The 21,405-nt window shown below is 42.0% G+C and overlaps 1 protein-coding gene and 1 long non-coding RNA gene across 3 annotated transcripts in view; one reads left to right on the forward strand and one right to left on the reverse strand.

Moving 5' to 3' along the window:
* The window catches only part of ARID5B (AT-rich interaction domain 5B), a 178,039-nt gene that overhangs the window by 127,942 nt on the left and 28,692 nt on the right, over nucleotides 1-21,405 (reverse strand). Inside the window, exon 3 of the mRNA XM_084753336.1 lies at nucleotides 20,469-20,694. Within this exon, the coding sequence (XP_084609462.1) occupies nucleotides 20,469-20,694 (226 nt within the window). The remainder of the gene's footprint in view (nucleotides 1-20,468; nucleotides 20,695-21,405) is intronic.
* On the forward strand, nucleotides 16,224-20,707 carry LOC311581246. 2 transcript variants are annotated; one of them, XR_014773709.1, is made up of 3 exons: nucleotides 16,224-16,496; nucleotides 16,875-16,940; nucleotides 20,574-20,707. It is a non-coding gene; the product is annotated as an uncharacterized lncRNA (long non-coding RNA). The 2 variants fall into 2 exon arrangements; XR_014773710.1 differs by lacking the exon at nucleotides 16,224-16,496 and adding an exon at nucleotides 16,503-16,763.

Here is a 21,405-nt window from a genome sequence, read left to right on the forward strand (position 1 = left end):
AGTTATAATTATCAATCATTCACTCTAAGATCGTAAGTGATTTTTGGCAACTAAACTTGGATAACTATGATTCAACGCATGTAGCATCTTGATTATGGATGTAGCATCTTGATCATGGACAGGAGAAAACTGACTCCACTGCATCCTTCTAATGACTCCTTTAACAGTATAGTGTCTATATGTATTTGTGTCTAGTCCATGACGGTATGCTCAGCTGAATATATTTTTCTTTTGCTGGATAACAGAGTGATGTACAAAGCTGGCCATGGTGGTGCATACCTGTAATCCCAGTACTCGGGAGGCAGAGACAGGCAGACCTATGTGAGTTCAAGGCCAGCGTGGTCTACAAAGCAAGTCCAGGACAGCCACGGCTATACAGAGAAACCCTGTCTTCAAAAACCAAAACGGAAAAAATCAAAACCAAACCACAACAACAACAACAATGAAAAACCCAGAGTGGTGTACAGTCAAATTCAAGATGGCCTTTAGAATACTGGTGAAATCCAAATGTCTGGCAAACACATCTAGACCCATTTCTCAAGCCACAAGTCATGTTCAGACGACCAATGGCCTCATCTGAGTCTTAAACAAACCTCCTAAAGTATGCTGTATGTGCTTAAATAATTAGTGGGAGTAGCATGGCCTTGAGGCTACTTCCAGTGGGCCTTGCACTTTTATAAGTTATGAAACAGGAGCATTATACAATGTGAGCCTCACTTGTATTTTTGTGTGTGTGTGACCAGCTAAACTACCCTTGTGTCTAAATCTGTGTTTGTTTCCTTTTACTTAGCTTAAGCCCCGCACTTAGGCAAGTTAAGTTGTTCTAATACAGCCAATTTGGGGGAATTCAAGGTCAACAAGTGGCCATTGGCTAGCAAATGGGGTACAAACAAGGTATAGCCAGGACTGATGTTTTCAAGGTCATGCAGCAGCTATAATTACTCTTGCAGAAGCTGAGACGAAAACACCTGAGATGGACAGTCTTAGAGGAGAGAGGATTTATGTTGGCTCACAGTTTCTGAGGCCATGGTGCCCTGAGCCCATGTCTACGAGCCAAGTGTCACTATGATGGACTCATGTGGGTGGAAAGGGTCTTCATCTTGTGGTAACTAGGATGCAGAGAACGAGGAAGAAGAGATCAGGAGCCATGCACAACCTTCAGAGATTCGCCCTGGTAACACGAGATTTCCTCCCACTAGATTCCACGTACTAAAGTTTACAGAATGTTCCAGAATAACCCACCAGTTGGCAACCAAGTGAGTGTTCTACGTATGAGACTATGTGGGAACACTTCACATTCAAACCAGAACAGGTGATCACAATGTAGTCTTTACTCACTTCAAGACACGAACGGTCTAGTGTCGAGATTTTTATGTTTCCCACTCCCGGTCAGGAGCTGGGTATGAACCAGGCTGTAAAAGTACAGGTATCATGAAGATAAGATTCCTATTTCACTGTTTCTACAGCATCCAGCCTTCTGGTTCTTATGGTATACAACAACTAACCCACAAAGGGTTAGATGCATGTTTAGATGTGTTTGTTTTGTTTTGTTTTAATTTTGGTTTTTCAAGACTGGGTTTCTCTGTGTAGCCTTGGCTGTCCTGGACTCGCTTTGCTGACCAGGCTGGCCTCGAACTCACAGAGACCTTCCTGCCTCTGCCTCCCTAATGCTGGGAGTACAGGTGTGCGCCACCACACCCAGCTAGATGCACACTTAGATGTTGTTTGTTGTAAACCTTCACATGTGGGGGTGTAGTTATACCTCTGAGCTTATACGTCCATTCAGCATAGAAGATATTTACCATTCATTGCTTGCAGCTGACAAGCTGACATGTGACCTTAATTGCTATCAACAACCTAGGTTAAGCTTTTGTGCATGACAAAAGCCTGCAAAATAAAGAAAAATGACTAAAGTATACACCAGTGGGACCTAAGGGTTATGGTTGGCATATGCAATGATGCCCCATGGGCTTCTGGGTCTGGACACTCGGTTCCTGGTAGCTGGTGCTGTTTGAAAAGGTTATGGAACCTTTAAGAGGTAGAGCCTTGCTAGAGGAGGGGCTCTGAAAATGTATAGCCTTACCTCACTTCCTGTTCTGGCTCGCTACCTCCTGTATGGGGATGAAATGTGTTTGTCTGCTTCCTGGCTGCTGCTATTTTGACCAAATTAAACCCTTTCCTCCTCTAAGTAGCTTTTTTTGGGGTCAAATATTCTATCATACCAATAGAAATATAACCAATACATGCTAATCTTATGTGATACATGAATATAAATATACATATTTAATTATCTTTACAATTATTCATAGACAATTATCTGGATTTTTCTATTAAAATAGTAATATAAGAGTTTCCCATTTAAGATAGTCATTTACGTAAAAAGAGCAGTTTACATAAAGGAAATTAGCAATAAAGTTGCCAGTCACTAATATCACAAAAGATTGTGAGGCTGGTTTAAAAATGATGGGGTTCCAGGATGTCCTCATCTAAAACCTCAGCTCTTGAGGATGCTTGCTGTTCTTTACCAAGCTCTTTGCTAAATCTGACATCCTTCTAAGCACAGGGAGCTTTGTATGTTATTAGAACCTAAGATACTCCACGAGGGCACAGCTCAAACGCTGCCACTCGCTGAAGGTCATGAAAGCAGAAAACGAAGGCTTTGGGTCCAAGCTGGAGCCTGCCAGACTTCTGGGTTGTTACTGTTACATTATTTAGCCTCCAAGTGCAAGATTTTAATATAGCCACCCATGCATTCCTGCAACACACACAGGGAGCACCTACTTCATAGTAGACTGTGTGCTCTCTTAAAAGGTATGGGAGGTAGAGCGAGGTGTGGGCGTGTTCGAGAAAGTTCAACAGGCAAAGGCACTTGTCACAAAGTCAGGTCAACTGGGTTCAATTCCTGGAACCTACACAGAGGCAGGAGAAAACTGTCCCCATAGAGTTGTTCTCTGGTCTCCATACATGTGCAGTGGCACACACACTCACATCCACTCTCTCTCACACACACATACACACGACTCAAAACTCATACACATTCACACACACACACTTACACACTTCCTAAAGTGGTTATTCTCACACTTATTCACATATACTCTTAAACACTCACTTACGTATACACACACTCACACACACCTACTCACACACATACATTCACTAACATATACTCCCTCACACATACCCACTCACATATTCACTCACACATATACGTGCACTCACACACCCATTCACATAGTCACTCACACCTACTCACACACATGCATACACTCACACACACACACACACTCACTCACATATAATCTCTTTTATACAGGCTCTCATCCTCATAACACAAACACATATGTTTTGAAATGTGTTTTAAAGAGATGAAGAGGAGGGCCTGTGCCCATTCCTTTCCTTGAAAGTATTTTAACTGAGTCAATGGCAGATGGACCCTGATGCAAGGGGAAAAGAAGAAATGAAAAGGTTTCTCATCACGAGCTTTAAATCATGCAGGAAATGGGCCAAATTTAGAGGATAAACAATATGCACATCTTCCTACGTAAAAGACAAAAACTCGCTGCTTTATAAATATTTAGAGTATTGAATGTGAGACTGAGTCCCATAATAAACATATTCCCATCAGAAGAGGAAAAAGCGCTTCAAAAATATGTATAAGTGGACCTTGGTTTATGAAACCCGCTACATAAAAATTAAGCCATAGAAAGTATATGTCCATGGCAAAAGGTACTTTGCTAAAAGATATTTTCAAAGGCTTGCCATGACAGCAAGTCTCCTTCAAACATTCTTGAAATGGGCCTCGTTTGTATATCCAGACCTCCAGGTAACATTGCCTACTGCCTGTCCCTAAGGATAATGTGTACCCTTGGCAATAAAAAAGACAGAGATGGGCAAGGCCTGCCTTCCTTTCCACCTGTGTGTGGAAGACAGATGTTCTACTAGGGGCTGTGGTGATAGCCCAGAAGGACACACAGATTTATAGGCAAAGTTATAGTTATCTAAGTGACATTACAATGTTACTGTGTTGTGATGTGGAGGCGGCACGTGACTATGGAGATGGGGGGACAAGTTTGTGGGGTCCATTTTTTTCCCCTTTTACCCTTAAATGGGATCCAGAGACTGAACTCAGGTCTCCAGGCTTGCTTCACCAGCTGCACCATCTTGACTGCTTGGGATGTATTTGGTTTTGGATGTGGAATAAAGATGGAAGTTGTTCGCTCAGTTCTGACTTCAGGATCTATATTAGAGATTCTGGCCCAGTCCCACTTGCGCTCTCTAGACGGTGATGTGATAGAAATCTTATTCATGCAGAGAGTTCTGCCCAAGGTGAATTCCACGCTTTTCTGAACTTCACCGCTAACACTGCCTTGGGGAGACATTGCCATGTATGAACTGGCTTGATTAGCCACATTGTCCCCCATCTGCAACCAGGCAAAAAGTTGACATTTCATGAAAAAGTTCTATCATTCGTTATTTAAAATTGCCAACTCTCTTTTGGCCTTGGCTAGACTCTACGAATATAATATGAAACCATTTCTATGATAAACAAGGGACACCCAGTGAGAAGATGAAAGACTTGGTGCCTTGAGGTAGAACGGATAGCCATTTGTTGCCAGAACTCACATCAGCATGAGAAATCTCATAGTTTTGCATCAGCTCAACCCCCCCCCCAAATCCAAATTAATAAATCACAAAAGAGCCTTAAGCTAAACTCTTATTGTCTCAATATACTCCTAGAGTCTGAGCTGAGAAGTTCACCAAGGAGTGAACAGTAAGCATTGTCTCCTTCGGCTCTTGATAGGAACCACCACAAATATTTCTCAAATTGCTTTTCATTTATGTATTCCACAGAGCAGGGTGAACTTGGGCCTTGAGTGTGCTAAGCAAGCCCTCTCTATCTCTTAGCTCCATCCATCGGCCCTCCATGATGTATTTCTCAGAGACACACAGAGGTCATATTTAACAGGAAGGATAGCATTCCCATCTGGAAAAGCAAGTCTGACCCGAGTTCAATCCCTTCAATAAAATCCAAGTCAGAAGTGACCATGGCATCCTCCATGGCTGGCGACATCTTGGCAACAGAAAGGGCACCCAGGATGGAAGTCCTATTTATTAAATGATCATGTAAAGTAGACTACTACAGAGATATGACTCATTTGTCCTGCTCTCAGCCCTGATGGTACGTTTGCTTAACGGTATGACGTGGTTTTTAGATTCTTCTTTCATGATCAAAGCATGACTAAAGGCTACCTTACAATTCTTTGTGCTGTAGTTCACCATGAGCCTCTCCCTGTCTCTCCGAGAAAAATACCTGAGCCTTATAAAATGCTGTTTGTGCTTCAAAGTTAAAGACTGGGCTAAATAAACATCATGCCTGTCCAAATCTCTACCTGAATCTCAGAACTTTGAAGCTTTTCCCTGATGTCATCAAAAGTCAAAAAGGTCAAAATTGCTGGAATAATACATCTAGTAAAACTAGTTTATAAAATTATTTTAACATATGATCAATATAAAATTATTAGTGAGATGTCCTTTTTTTAGGCTATGGTTTTGGAACTTGAGGCATGGAAATGGAATATATGAGTTTTTCATTGTCAGCATATCCAATCTGTATGCTAAACTTTCAACAGTTAGAATGGTGTGCAGTCTCACTGAGGTATAAAGTTACATACATAAATACATATATAATACATACATACATACATACATACATACATACATACAGCAACAACAAAGTAGGCTGCTATGGCTTTTAATTTGAAATTAAAAGGAAGCCAGGCACGGCAGCAAACACTATCATCCCACTGTCTAGAAGTAGGAGAATCAGAGGTTTAAGGTGATCTTAGCTACATGGAGGCCACCCTGGACCACAGAAGAGGACATTGACTTCTCAAGAAAATAAAGACATTTGATGTACGTTAAATAAAATCACTGGGAAGCTATGCTTTCTAGAACCTTCTTTCACGTTCACGGACACGGAGGACACGTTTCAGGGGCTCCACAAGTGAGTGTGGCTGGTGGTTCCACAGTGGGCATGGAATGTGAGGCTCCTGTTCAGCACTCACAAAGGGAGCTACAGATGCAGAGATGCAAGATTCTGCCTTCTGACCAATGCAAATCATACACACAAGAGAAGCAGTGACCATCACTCATGACCAGCGCTTGGCTTCCAGAAGGAACCAAGGTAAAGAAGGAGAAAGGGATTTTGTTGTTGCTTTCCTCTTCTATAAGGCTCACCTTTTTTTTTTTTTTCATTTTGGGTAAAATGTAAAAGTACAGGAAAACAAGAGCTGGAGTGGTGGTGGTGCACACGCCTTTAATCCCAGTGCTCAGAGAGGCAGAGGCAGGCAGATCCCTGTGAGTATGAGGCTAGCTTAGTCTACAAATTGAGTTCAGGGTAGCCAGGGTGACACAGAGAAACCCTGTTTGGGGTGGGGGTCTGGGCGATGTGTACAGAAAGACAGATCGAGGTTGTGTTTTCTTTCTGAGACTGTTTCCCTAAGTAGCTCAGGATAGCCCTGACTCAAGATCTTCCTTCTGCTTCAGCCTCCATGGTGCAATCATTTGCAACCACCCCGTCGCTACCTTTTTAACTAAACAGAGACTAAAGCAGTTGTGGTTTAAGAATCTCACAGGCACCTCCGTAGACAAAGGCTACCAGGAAGTACTGAGGGACTGGGGAATGGCAAAACAGGTCCAAGATAGGTAAAAGAGCACAAAGAAAAAGGCTGAATTCTTCTCAAACATTTGAAATATTATCACGAGCTGAAGATATTTTATTTGTTCTGTGTGAGTTTGTTCTAAGACTAGAAACAGGGACAATATTAGCCAGTGAACACCACAGCTTGCCTATGCATTCAAACTTAATTTGTGAAAAATAAGAATTTCTTGTAAAATCATGGATCAAACATATATTTGGGCTCTTTTTATAAAGTGATAAATTCCCCATTGTTGGAAATAATAAAGCGTCAACTAGTAGGGATTTCTGCAGAGAAGATGTAAGACGTAGTAGACGCCGGAAACAGGTCACAATTAAAATCTTGTAACTAGGAAAGTTGTGGCTCATTTCAACCCTAAGACGTTATGATCCGCTAATATTCATCCTTATCCTAAATGCATGTCTGAGATGTTATTAACTTTAACATCCATTTCCACTGCTTCCTAGAATACTGTAGCATCTTCCCTCTGCCTTGAAGTAAGACACTGGCACAAAATACATCACATCGTTAATGAAGTAGGAATGGAAAGGATGCCAGCTCGGGCACACAGCTTTCAAGGGCGGACCTTGCGTGCTTAGCCCTCAACCCTTTCCTTGTCTTTTTGTCATCCAACAGTTAAGCACAGAACCACCCGTTGCCATGGTGGTCCCCTGAAGAGGTACCACAGAGAACGTATCTTCTGAAGAATTCTGTGTACACTCCAGAGAACTGCACCTAACCGAGACATAAGCCTTTATTGTGTGATGCTCTTAAATTTTTTGAGGCGCTTGCTCCTTGTGGCCCCATACAAGTTATTCTTACACACGTCGTGAATGCTTGCTTGCTCATCCCCTCCAGTTTAAACAATACCCCCCAAACTGTGGCCAAGCCAGAGGGATTTGCTTTCATTTAGAATCATTAAACCCCCTCATGGCTGCAAGATTTCCAGCTGGGACTATGCCTGTCCTGTAGCCCAGGAGCTTATTCACAGGGTGACTCATGCAAAGATCCAGTCTACCTCTGGAACTGTCTGCTCGCTCTCGGAGAAACACCAGAGGAGGCCAGTAAGCAATACGCATGCCCTGATCAGGAGCCTTCCGAAGCACAGTCTGAGTTCCTGGCACCCAGAGTTCTGACCAAGTAGGACCCGCTGCTCCTTGTGATCAAAGAGAGGTCAGAGAAAGTGCAAAAAGGCAGGTGGCTTGCGGGACAACACCTACTTGGGTACATTTTAGAAATCAGAAGATCAAGATCATATTAAAAAGCACTTCAAAAGAACACTCAGTTTTCGGTGGCCCGTAGAGGATTGAGGGTACGGGCTTACGCAGTCCCGAGTCTGTCTCGAAGCCTTGTAATAGATAACTTGGTGTCTGCGAGTTAAGAATTAAAGCACTCACTACTGTTACCTATTAATGTGTTCACTGTTGCTTTTACTCGCAACCTTTAGCTCGGCTTGGGGGAGAGGGGAGGAAACATCGGGTTAGCCGGTTTGTTTTTCTGAAGGAAACCAACAAAAAAAGGCAACTGGTATCCTTAGCTAAGTGCACCCACTGCGTGCTGGTGCCCCCAGTCCCGTGACACAGGTATTGTCGACCTTGCTTTGCAGATAAGCAATCAAGGCATACCTTAAATGCCTGGACCCGCCATATAGTGTATGGAACAAAGGCCCGCGACACCAGCCTGGCTTTTAAGTCTACAACAGGGAGGGGCCGCGGAGGGAGTAGGGGCTGGAATTCAGCGCAGTTCTCGGAAAGAAGCCACTTTGTGTCTGCCCATTCTGGCAAATCTTTGATTGAAAACATTGATATAGAACAATGGGAACGGAACGAACATTGTCATTTTAAAAACAACAGAAGAAAAGGATGAAAAGAAAGGAGCACGGAGACTGCATAAGCGAAAAGCCTGTATTTATTTATATACACAGCCATCACGTGATGGGTAATTAGCCAGGTAACCATAGTTGTGTGTGTGTGTTTGTTCCCCGAACACACACTAGAAAAGTATATGTTTCGTCATGCTTTGAACTCTCTCTTAGTATCAGCATGACTATGAAAACAATGTTTTATTTCTTATGGAGAGAATAGGCCAGGCCCAGAGCTTTGTTTCTGCAGGGCCTAATAGAATGCTGTCTTTGTGAGCCAAAGAAGTAGTAGCCAGGCTTGTTGGAAGGTGGGGCCTGTGCTCCTAAACGCTTAGCAAGTAACCATTTTAAGGGAGCTGAGAATTACAAGAGGGCAGTTGCCTTAGAAAACCATGCATTAGATGCTGAGCTAAAGCCCATCTCCTTAATAACCTGCCACCTAAAAAGAAGAAATAAGTAAAGAGGCAGATTACAAACTAGTTGATAAAAAAAAAAAAAAGATAACGCACGCAAGTCTGGACTTGTTTACCTCCCTGAAAGTTTTTTTCTGTCTCTGCTGTAAATCTGTAGCAGGATTAAACACTCCCTTGAGGAAGAGAGACATTAACATGTATTGATATGTAAAGTTTGTCCTCAGTACTTGTACACACACACACACACACACACACACACACACACACACACACACTTTAATGCCACTGCCAATCTTAGGATAGCCTCGATCACGTTTAAAAGTTCCCTCAGAAAGTTTTTCCAGAACAAGTGACAGATACTTGATTCCTAATGAGCCTCCCTTCCCCAAAAGTTCACAATGAAAACCCTCCAGTGAGATGGCCCCTCCTCGGCAGGGTGTGGTAAGGAAGTGCTGTTAAAGAAATCAAAACAACCTTTGAATGTACAGAGGAGGCTCAGGTGGACTGAAAGGAGAGATTTCAGAAGAGGCTGATTATAAAAGCCAAATGTTTGCTCAGCCTGCTAGATACCGCTTTGAAGACAGAGCCCAACATTGTAGAGCTCAGAGCTTTCCTGGGAAGATAAGAGAGAGGCATCTGCGTACACTGAGGTGCTCAGTGAGGTGGTTAGAGACGCTCCGTGTGGTTAGACACCAACCAGGCAGGTGAAGTGGACCTCATGAACTCAGTGACCAAGGGTTCCAGGAGCTAAGAGAACTCTGTACCTACAGCTTTTAGAAGGGGCATTCCTATAGCTGAGAGGCAGAAGTTGGGGAGGGGGGCAGTGGCGGTAAAAGCACATTGGAGAATTTGGGAGGTGAGGGAGTGTTCAGGTTCATTCGTACAGAAGAAGCTTACATAGGCAGGGACAGGGTTGGATAAGGGAAAAAAAAGAAAAGCACATGTTGGCTTAACAGTCTTGTGCACTCAGAGCAAGTGGCCTTCTTTGCAAGTATACAAACAGCCATGGATGATCAGGGCTCCGAGAAACTCACAGAGCTGGCGAGAATGAGAAACCATGGAAAAGTCTAGCAATCATTAGTCAAGTATGAGACACCTCAACAGAGAAACATTCTCTGGCCAGATAAAAGTGGATTACGACACAGATGTATTAGAGTCACAACATTCTCTAGAAAACCGGGTATGGGCACAGGCTCCCCAATAGTACATTTTATTTTAGTTGGGGGTGAAGGAAGTGTCTAAGTACAAACCCTTGCCTGTCCACATAGACACATAGAGGCACATATGTAAATGCCAGTGGCCGTCCCCCTGTGTGGGGGAAGAAAATAGGCAATTGTGTTTCTCCTTTCTTGCTTTTCTATTTCACTGACATTTTCCCAGAACAAACACAGGAGCAACCAATTCAAATTATTATTATTATTATTATTATTATTTTTAAAGGAAAGAGATAGAGGCTGGAGTTAAGACAGTTCACTGGAGGGGTGTCTGCCACATCTGCGTGTTAACCCAGTAGGCGTGGAGTTAAGGAGGAAAGAGGTGGCTACAAATGGTATTGACAATGATTCAAAGTACTAAAAAAAAAATGTATAGTATAAATAATTAAAGATATAAGCAAAGGAGGAGGCCCAAAGAAAGAACATTCTAGACTAAGCACAGCCCAGGGACTTTCAGGAATGAAAGAACTTAACCCTATATCATCAATATAAATGAAAGCATCCGGAGAGACACAAGTCGGGGGAGCTCATACAAACCGGCGTGTGTGCTTAGCCCCACTGTGCATGAAGCACTTCACAAAGCCTCTGAAAAATCCACTTCTGTTCCAACCTGTGCTAAATAAATACACTTATTAAGATGGGCTGAGAGCCCACATTTCAGCTTTCCATCACAGTGACCTGCATGAACCACGGCCTTAAATACATAATGTCGGAGGAGAGAAGGGAAGCGAATCTTTGACATTTAGAGAAACTAATGTTTTGCAATAAAATCGCACATTTAAAGCACCCTAGAAGACAGATGGGCTACTTGGAAGAACTGGTGTCTATGCTAAAGCGTATTAAGACTACATGAGATCAGGTATGGGCCTGTGTCAACTCACCTGTAGGACATTTGAGTTTTGTGTTCTAAGGTGGCATGGGCTGTGATAGTGGTCTGCCCTGGGTAAACATACAATGGCTAAACATGAGAGGCTGGGGGGGGGGGCAACAGAAAGGGTCATAATGACTTGAAAGACACTATACAGACTGGAACTGAAAAGGGGCAAGGTTCAATCAAATCTCCAAAAATGTACCTGAGGAAGGGTCAATCAAGACTGCACTTCTTTTCCAAGAGTCATTTAACAGATTATGATGGGTCAGCTGAACTTGATTGTGAATTGAATATGAAATGCCCCACAGAGGATGATGATTTCAGTGCCTGGTCCCCAGCCAGGGGCACCATCTTAGGAGGTTGTGGCAACTTCAAGGGGTGGGACCTAGCTAGAGGAAGTAGGTCACCACCAAGGGGACACATCCTTGGGGTTGGACTGTCTTTGACCACTTCTTGTCTGGCCTTCTGCTTCCTGGTTGGCTGTGACGTCTTTGCTAAAAGAACTGAGGCTGGATCCAACTCCTCTGAAACCAGGAACCAAGTAAATCTTTCTTCCCTTACACTTTCCTAGAGACAGGAAAGTCGCCACAATTGGGGCTGTTTAGCTAAATAAAGAGAGAACTAAAGACTGTCACAAGGGAAGCAGGAAAGAAATGTTAACTGGACCAGTGTCCCTCGAGGTCCCTTCTACCCTGAGAACATTACAAAGGACTCCAGAGAAGCAAGTTCCATCCCTGTTCCCGTGTTGGATTCCGGAAGGGAATGCTAGCAACCTGTGCTAAACACATCCCCTTGAACTTCTAATTGTCACCAAAGGAAACTTGGAAACATCCCACTTCGGACATTTTTTTTCAGCGATCCTAGAAACGTATGAGCCCCTATGAAGCTAAGGGTTTCCCCAAAGTACGTAGAAGGGACAAGAGGAGCCCAGGAGTTGGGATTTGATGACAACTGAATCATTCTTTCATCTTCCCATCAGCAGGCGATCCCATAGATAGTTAGCTATTGTGAGACTAACGTGGCTCACCCGTGAAGCCAGAACAAAAGTATGAGCTGGTTTCCTTCCCCATCATGGTAGATATCGCCACGGAGACTGTGATTCATGAAAAGGTACCGGTGAAAAGTAAAACCCTGAAACACCAACGGGATGGACAAAGCGCAAAGGCAAGGACATCAGGAGTCCAGAGAAGTGGGATGAGCTAAACTGCCACCCTTGGTAGGATGGAGAACACTCACCACACTCCACTGGATGTGTTGGGGTAGGTGAAATAAACTGGAGGTCAGGCAGGCTTCCACACACGGATCCTTGCTGAGGCAATACCCAGTTTGCCCAGGTTGCCCCTCATGTGGTGTTGTGGTGTGCCCCCGCGGGGACTCCAGCCATTGAAAGGCACAGCCTCATTGACAATGTTTCACAAAAGGCGTATTCGTGATTCATAAGTAATGAGGTTCACCAAGTAGTAGCCTGCACTTGGCGATACATAGAAAGAAGAGCTCCAATCAAAGACAGGTGAGTAAACCTGAGGAGACCGTAGTGGTGAAATAGCATTTCTTTCCATTCTCAGAGGTATAGGAAAGGCAAGACTGAGAGAAGATGCCGGGAAAGTCTGAGCCTCATTGGGCTTACGTCATATCTAGAGGCACCAGGGCATCGCCAGCTGTTGGATAGCTGGCTGTACACAATGAATGTCTGGTGGCCTCTAGTCCCCTGAAAGCTACTCTGATTCTTGCTGTAGGATTCTTAGCAAAACAGTACCACACAATATAAATGAATAAAACGGCTGCAATATCAACACTCGAGATGCATCTTAAAATGAATAACCAGGATGGTGAGGGAGCTTAAAAACCACATCCGGAGGAAGAATGGAAAACATTGGGGTTGTTTATCTAAATAAAGAGAGAACTGAAGGCTGTGACAAGGGAAGCAAGGAAGGAATGTTAACTGGACCAGTGTCCCCCCAAGGTCCCTTCCACCCTGACAACTTTACAAAGAACTCTAGAAAAAAAACAGGAGCCAATTCTTGTTCCTGTATTAGATTTCGGGAGGTAGTGCTAGCAGCCTGTGATAAACACATCCCTTGAAGTTCTAACCACCTTTTTCTGATTCTCAGACTAAGAGATTCCCAGGTTCTTTGACCTTCTCTCTAGCTGACTACCCATCTTTAAAGGATGTATAAATGTAGGACATGTTGAACACCTTTCAGGTCCACAGGAACTCCAAACAGAAGGATCTTGGATAGGATCCTTTTCTGTGTGGGATGGCGGTGTGTGTGTGTGGAAAGCAGTGTCAACCGATGCCTGCCAATCAACTCAGACACTGCGAGGCCTGGCCAAGACCTCCTTCCCAGCTGGGTTCAGGAAACACACACTGATGAACACTTCTTATTGGAAAAATTTTTTTACTGGTCCTTTCCATCGTGATTTCAGGATAGTTTCAACTATCTTAATGAGATAGATAAGGTGATTTTTTTTTTTGTCTCAAATAAAATAAGTTATCTTGTTTCCCTTCTGAGTGGCTAGCTTGTGGCTTCGGATTCTTAGATAATATTCTGACAGTCTCCGTGTCTTGGTTGTAGATTTATGGATGTTTAAATGAATTACTTAAATGAATTATTTGTTGTGTGTGTGAACAGAAGACAACAGAGTCGGTTCTTCTATTCCATCACGTCCAGGGATTGAACTCAGCTCATTACACTTGGCAGCAAGCCCCTTTACCTGCTGAGCCACCTTGCCAGTCCTTTCTTTTTCTTTATTGAGACAAAAACAAAACAAAACAAAACAAAACAAAACAAAACAAAAAACCAAGCCACCCTATATAGCTCAGTCTGCCCTTGTATCGACTCTGAGCTCAGACTAGGCTTGAACTTGTGATCTTCCTACCTTAACCTAACGAGCTTCTGGGTTATCACTTTATGGTGTCAAGAAGCAACTCCTGGAGAAGCCATGCTGATGTTGTAGCAGCTTCCCCGCGCTTAACTGTGTTGTGAGCAGACTCTGTCAAGAGTCACAGCGAACACAGAATACTGTCAAAGAGAATCCCTCGGAGAGTAAGGATATTGTAAAAGCCAACGCGTTCTGAGAGCTTGTGTGGGGGCTTCTCAAGTCATCCACACGTGGAATACTGCAAACACATATCACCTAAGAGCATTCTCAGCTCAGCCAAGCAACTGAGCATATACCACATTTAACGAGCATTTGCAGAAGACAGAAGAAAGGAGGCAGGAGGCTTTTCGTGAGAAGCCTCCAATCCTAGCGAGTGGACTAGACAACCTACATTCACGGTGTATTTCTTATGAGAAACTCCATGTTCTTCCTTTCCAGCAAGGAGCAAAAGTCTTTGCCTTGGATACCCTAGGAGGTCACCCAGAGGTGACTACAAATGACCGTTTGTAGTGCCAGGCCCCAAGAACTTCTAAGCAACAGTTCCAGTTAATTTTTAGCAAAGAACTTGAGAGGTACCCCTTATATTACTGGCCATGCGTAGCTCAAATTGATTTAATAAAAATTGTGTAATTTATAATATGAAGGACAGCATAAGTATACAACATATTTCAATTATGTATTATATATATTACTATGAGTAATATTATGAGCTTAAATATGTAAATAATATAGTTATTAACCATCTACAGTACATTACATCGATAGGTTTGTGGCTCAGTTAAAAGATAAGCAGGAACTTTATGCTATATATATTATATATAGTATATACAATATAATATTTAAGTATAAATATATATGCTATATATTTAGTATATTAATTATTATTATATTATTCATAGTATTATATTAGTATAGTATATATCTTAATAGTATAATATAGATTATATTATAGTATATAATAATATATTATATATAACAGTATTATAATATATAATATTATTTAGCATTAATTACAGTATTTATGTATAGTATATATAATATATATTATGTAAGAGAAACCCTGCTCCAAGTCCAGCGAAACCATGACTAGGGAACATCAGAAACAAACCACAGTGCTAAGGTAGTACCACTCAGCTCCTGATCACATACAACGTCCATATGATTATGCTAACATGACAAAAATAACTTAGACTTCACTGTCACAAATGCTCCTGAAGATCCCAAGTACTCTGTCCTCAGTTGGTCTCCTCTAAAAATTCAACATCAAAAAGCAAGGTGTATATTACTATTCATTAAAACCAAACACAAAGAACCTGCATGCCATGATTTCAGGGCTCTTCAGAGAGGCACAGATCTTCAGGTAGAGGAAGCCCCTGCTGGGGAGGGAGGGGGAGGCCACACTCTCTGCCTGATGGGAAGCACAAGTAGATGCTTACCCAATGTTCAATTCAGGCAGGTCTTCACACACACACACACACACACACACACACATACACTCTCTCTCTCTCTCTCTCTCTCTCTCTCTCTCTCTCTCTCTCTCTTACTCTTTCTCTTGAATTTATCCAGCCTCCCCTCTTTTTAATATTTTTCTTCTAAAGACACACTTAGAGACGAGATCATTCATAACTACCCATCCACAAACCACAGTATAATAATGGACATTGAGTCTGTTAAAAAAAAAAAAAAGTGGTGGTGGTGGGAGCCAGGATAGAAGAAAATGCTGTTTTAATAACCTTGGCCTAAAACACATTTTGCTGTATGCCTCAAAGGGTTTCAATAAAAAAAAAAAAATCAACCTGTAGAGGCATATTTTCTTGGCTTAAACAACAATCTGAAGCATATAAATGTAGACCAACTATAATGACATATTTATAGGCCAATAAAGCTTACACTGCGGCTTTCATACTTCACTTAAAGGAACTCTGTGAGAAACAGTGTTATATAAAATAATTTGATTTTTTTTTCAAACGATAGCCCAAGGAATAAAAAATGCAAGTTTGCTATGTTTAACTGATAGTATTTATGCTCCTAAGTTGCTAAAATTTTTGTAAAATGAAATAATTCTTCATTTGACTGCTCCCAAGTGCCATACCAAATATGGGTATCAGGTCCACTTTATTACAAAGCTAAGTACTGTAATTCTAAAGACAAAAATAAATAACTAGAGGCTTGTGTAGTGAATGATTTAATCAGTCTGATTCTTCTGGAAGAACAGGTTTTTGTGTTCGTTATGCTTATGAATAACACATTCCTTAACCCTTCTGTTTTTACACAGCTATTTTTCTTCCCTTAAAACAAAACAAAACAAAACAAAAAAACCTTCAGTATGAAATGGGCTGAAAAAGTAACCCCCACTCCAGGAGAGCTCCAATTGATGTTAGTTTTATGTGGAACTTTCTTTTTAAGGGACAAAGGCAAGGGGGGGGGGGGAGGGACAATAAATGTGCTGCATCACATCGCAGAAATGTGTACTGTTTTAATGATCCTTTTTTGCTATCTGCATCTGGACTGTTGTCAGCAGTCATTTAGAGTCTTAAATGAAAACCCTGGAAGGTATGTAAAATCAAACAGGACACCCTCACAGAGAAAGGTGATTTAAAGAAAAAAAAAAACCATGATAAGGCAGTGAAGGGGGTTGGAGCAGCAGTTGGGAGCTACCACTGGGCAGAGCTTTTCTTTGTGCACCATTAATTTGTTGCCAGACACTCATTTGTGTTGTTTTATTTTGTTCTTTCCCTACTCAGAGAGAGACAGGAAATGACACAAACTAGACCGGGAGGAGGGAATTTACCAACCCTGAGCGAGAGAAGCTTTTTTTTGGTTTGTTTGTTTTTTTTTTTTTTCTTCATTTAATTGGTTTTTATATTGTAAAAAAAAACCTGTCTTTTAGAGTCAACCTAATTCTTTCACTATTATTGATGTTTTTAACAGGCTGGAGGAACTTAGGTTTAAAAAAAAAAAAAGCATGCTGAAGGTTTTGACTTTATCCACAGAAAGGTGAGTTTTCCATTCCTTGCTCACTTCCGGGCTGCGGGGTGGGGAGGGTCCTTAAGCAATCTCAAAGTTCATCTTTCTTTGATGAGAACAATAAGGAACGCTGTACAGAAGGAAAGGCCTAGCAAGCCGAGAGCTTCCACTAACAACATGGTATAGAGGTGGTTTGTGTGCGTGCGTGCATGCGTGTGTGCATGTGTGTGTGTATGTGTGTATGTGTGTGTGCACGCGCGCGTGTGTGTGAGAAAGAGAGAGAGAGACAGACAGACAGACAGACAGATAGAGACAGAGAGAAAGAGTGACAGAGAAAGAGAGAAAGAGAGACAGAAATAGGGAGAAACAAAGAGAGAACACTGAGAAAGAAAGAAAAGTCAGCAGCAAATCTTCTGATTTGACAGCCAGAGAAAGGGCTAGGCTGAAGAGAAAGTCTCTGGCACAGGACTGTGCACGGCCAGTGGTGACACCCACTGTGTTCCTGGTCTAAAAGTCCCCAGTCTAAATCCCAACAATGTGGACTCACAGACTTCAGATCAGACAGATAATGGAGACTCGTTACATTAAGGAAAGTTTTTCTTTCTCTTTGCACATTATTACGACACAGCGTGCATTCCAATTACGAAAGCTATTTGTCTCAAATTCCCCACAGTTCATACCAACCCAACAGAATTTCAAGGCCCTAAATTCTGTCCTTAAAGGGGTACTTTACACTTACAAAAATAAAAGGTATGTGGTCTTTCTTGTCCCCCAGAGGCTCTCTCAATGAAGCCTCCTGTTGAATATTTCCCTTTCCAAGCATAATCTCAGAAATGGGCTCTGAATCACACACACACACACACACACACACACACACACACACACACACACACACACCATCTAGGAAGTCTTTTACCAGGCTCTACTTTTTGGCTTCCTCTCAGTCCCACAGAGAAGATTTGAGGGCAACTAGACATCCATTAACCAGCTTTTCCTTAGTAAATCTAAATGCAATTTGATTTGAAAACTACTAATCTGCATTTTCAAGACTGAACCACCACACCAGCAAGTACTTTGAATACTTAGACAAACCTGTTTCTTCTGGAACCAATTGCAGTGGGGGTGGGGGTGAAGACTAAAAAGATTATGGACTTTTTTTTAGAATCCAAGATTCTCAAACTCTTTTTAGATGGAGTTAAAAAATTGGAGAGAGAGAGAGAGAGAGAGAGAGAGAGAAAGCGCTGCCCTCATTAATAAACTATCCCTTTGAAACACAGAACAACTCTGCTATAAATATTCTTGTTTACATGTGTGACATCAAGCTTAACCATCTACATAGCCTTTTGTCCCCCACGGGTTTCCTGTTTAATCTTTTATTAGTAAAACTATATTTCATAACTAAAGGTAGAAAAAAAAAAGAATCAAACAAAGACAGGGTTTAATGTTAAGGGAAAAAAAAAAAAAAGACAATGGCGATACAATAGTGACTACACAGTAAGAGGAGTAAGACGGTAACACAGAAGATTGGTTTTTATTCAATATTTTCCACACGTCATAAAAGCAGTCAGGGTGTGTTGATAAAAATGGGACTGTTAGCAGTAAATATGTAAAGACTATTTAAAAAATTCCTTGGCTTAGAAGAAAGAATGCTGTGTTAATAGTTTTCTCTAATTGTGCACGTGACAGTTGGGCTGTGTGTCTAAAATGTTACCGTCTAAAAGCTACCAAAAATCAGCCTGGGAACAGTGGCTATTAAACTGCAGGATGGTCTTAACGATATTGCTCAAACAGCACAGTTTACCACAAACCTGAGTCACATGAAAGAGAGTCACTTCCCTGGTGTTATTCAGTCTCTCTGTGTCAGTTAAGAGAAATCATCAAGGTTTCTTGTAAAAGTTAAGTTCTAGGTTAAAACAAAACAAAACAAAACAAAACCAGGAAGTTGTCACATTAAGGCATAAGGGCCCCTGAAAAATCAGCGTTGTGGTAGAATGAAAGACAAAGATGCCTCAATATGTTAAAAAGTGAAGTTCCTCTTTGCATAAAGAGGAAATAACTAGTCTAAAACAGAGGTCGATAGCTCTCGTCTTGAGCAACACTAGCAGAGTAGGGCAGCGAAGGCCACAGAGGGTACAAACAAGTCGAAACAAAGAGTGGACAGAGTCACCTAGTCACGGGGAGGAGTGACTGCTGAGGCAGGAGAATGCCTTCACCACGTGAGAGACCTCCCTACTTTTTCAAATGGGAGGACGGGAAGATTAGGCCATCACGTATTTACCTAAGGCCACACAGCTGAGGGACAGAGGGGATGTTCCGATATGGCCAGAACGCTCCAAATCTGGAGAAAGAATCTTTCTAAAGAGCAAACACTCCTTTTGTAGGAGACCAGAGAGAGAGAGAGAGAGAGAGAGAGAGAGAGAGAGAGAGAGAGAGAGAGAGAGAGAGAGAGAGGGATAAACACATCCCTGAGGGAGGCCAGACCGAGGCCATCTCCCCCAGCAGTCTCTGGCTTGTTTTTTTTATCTCACCACCATTTTGTTTCACGTTGTTTCAGACCTGAAATTCTGACTCGGTATTCCTAAGATGTCATACTATCCACTTACAGAAGATATTCAAAGTCTTCCTTAATTCAGTATTAGCTCTAATTAAGTCTTAGACCGTGACGGCACATAGAACCCAACAGGATGCTTTGCCCAAAGACTGCTCTATAATATACCAGGCAACACTCATCCTTTCCCACCCAACTTATGGTCTTGGGCCTCATTAGAGTAAAAACATTTATATACACATATTTAATATGCATATATATATAATTTTTAAAAATAAAAATGATGTAGTATAATGTTACGTGATATATAATTTTATTAGATATTATTCTTTGTATGTTTAGAGGTACAGGTTGTGTTTGTGTGTCTATGTGTGTGTCTACCTGTGGAGGTCAGAAGACAGCATGAAGCATTGCTCCTCAGAGGCCATACTCCCCAGTGCTGGGATTACATCCATGCACCATTGTGTCAGGTTTTGTAATACGAATCCTGGGGCTGAAACTTAGGCCCTCGTGTTTGTAAGGCCAAGTATTTTTCTATCTGAACCATCTCTCTAGGCCCTAATATATAAGTTATACAGAATATTTTCAAAGAGTTTCATTACTTCCAAGTATGTATGTATGTATGTGCGCATGCATGCGTGCACATGCGTGCAGGTACCCTCAGAGGTACCTCAGGCATCTGATGTCGCTGAAGCTCAAGTTTCATGGGGGTATGAGCTAACCAGTACAGGGCTGGGAACTGGCATTGTCTAAAAGAGTAATATGTTTCTTAACTTACACTGAGCACCAGCTCTCCAGCCCATGATATGTAACAATGTTATGCAATTTAAAAATAATATACAATTCTTGCATATTACACACATGCATCCTTGCACACATGATATATATATATATCTCACATTGCTTCATGTAAATACATGGATAATAAGGTTTCCAGGATAAGCTACAGCAAGAATGTGGCTCACTGCACATTCCCACACACTGAATTTAGAAGCAGGGGCCACACTTACCAAGATCAGCCTTTTCCTTGAGAACGTCTTTGAAGTTGAGCCCGCTGTTGAGGGTTGTCTGCCTATATTTGAGCAAAGCCTCCTTCTGCCCATTTCTTCCAAAAGGCTCCGTTTTCACGGGTGTGGCTCGGAGCCCACACCTCCACTGGGAGAAATCAGAGTGCGCCCATTTCACCAGGTCCTCTAATTTCACAATCACCTTTTCCGAGACAGCGATGACTTCATCCTATAAGAGGTAGGATGAACAGAAAACGTGATCCTGGGTTTGAGGAAGCCGAGCCATTCTCAGCAAAGCCCACCTGGATGCCACGGGGACAGTCTAACCTTCAGCAAGTGGTCCAACTTGGGGCAAGCAATGTGCGGCTTTTAGGATGAGAAGTGTTCCAGGGGACTCATTTCAGCTCAAAGGCTTTCCAGGCCTCTTTATTTAAAGAATAATTTATATGGCATGTTTGCTATGAGTTAGAAGGTCTTCAAAAATAGGGCAGTAATTCTAGAAGGCATTTTTAATGCTAGCCACAAAGCCCATCTACCTATCTAACTCCTTGGGTGAAAGCTAATTTTTAGGTGCAATTAATTGCAAATGTGAAAAGTGAGGCTGGATGACTAATGGTTAGCTTGTCTTCATATAAATGGCCTAAGTAAATCTAGAATTCTTGGAACTCTGACTCACCCCCAAATTCCTATGTTTATGGTACATTTTCCCTTGGCTTATACACAAATATTGAATTTAACTTTTGTCCTAAAAATTAAATAAAACTGTGATGTAATCCCCAAAGAAATACTTCATAAATGCTGTGCGCTTCCCAGTGAAAGCAACTTACACATTCTCGTGTTTCTGCAAATCTTTGCAAGCTGAGAAACGGGTGGACTTGTTTCTCTTTCAATACATATGGGGGGGGGGCGGAGGGGGAAGGAGGGGGGTGAGAAAGCCTTT

The sequence above is a fragment of the Acomys minous genome (genome assembly GCF_964271855.1).
Source record: "Acomys minous genome assembly, chromosome: 13".
Taxonomy (NCBI): Eukaryota; Metazoa; Chordata; class Mammalia; order Rodentia; family Muridae; genus Acomys; species Acomys minous.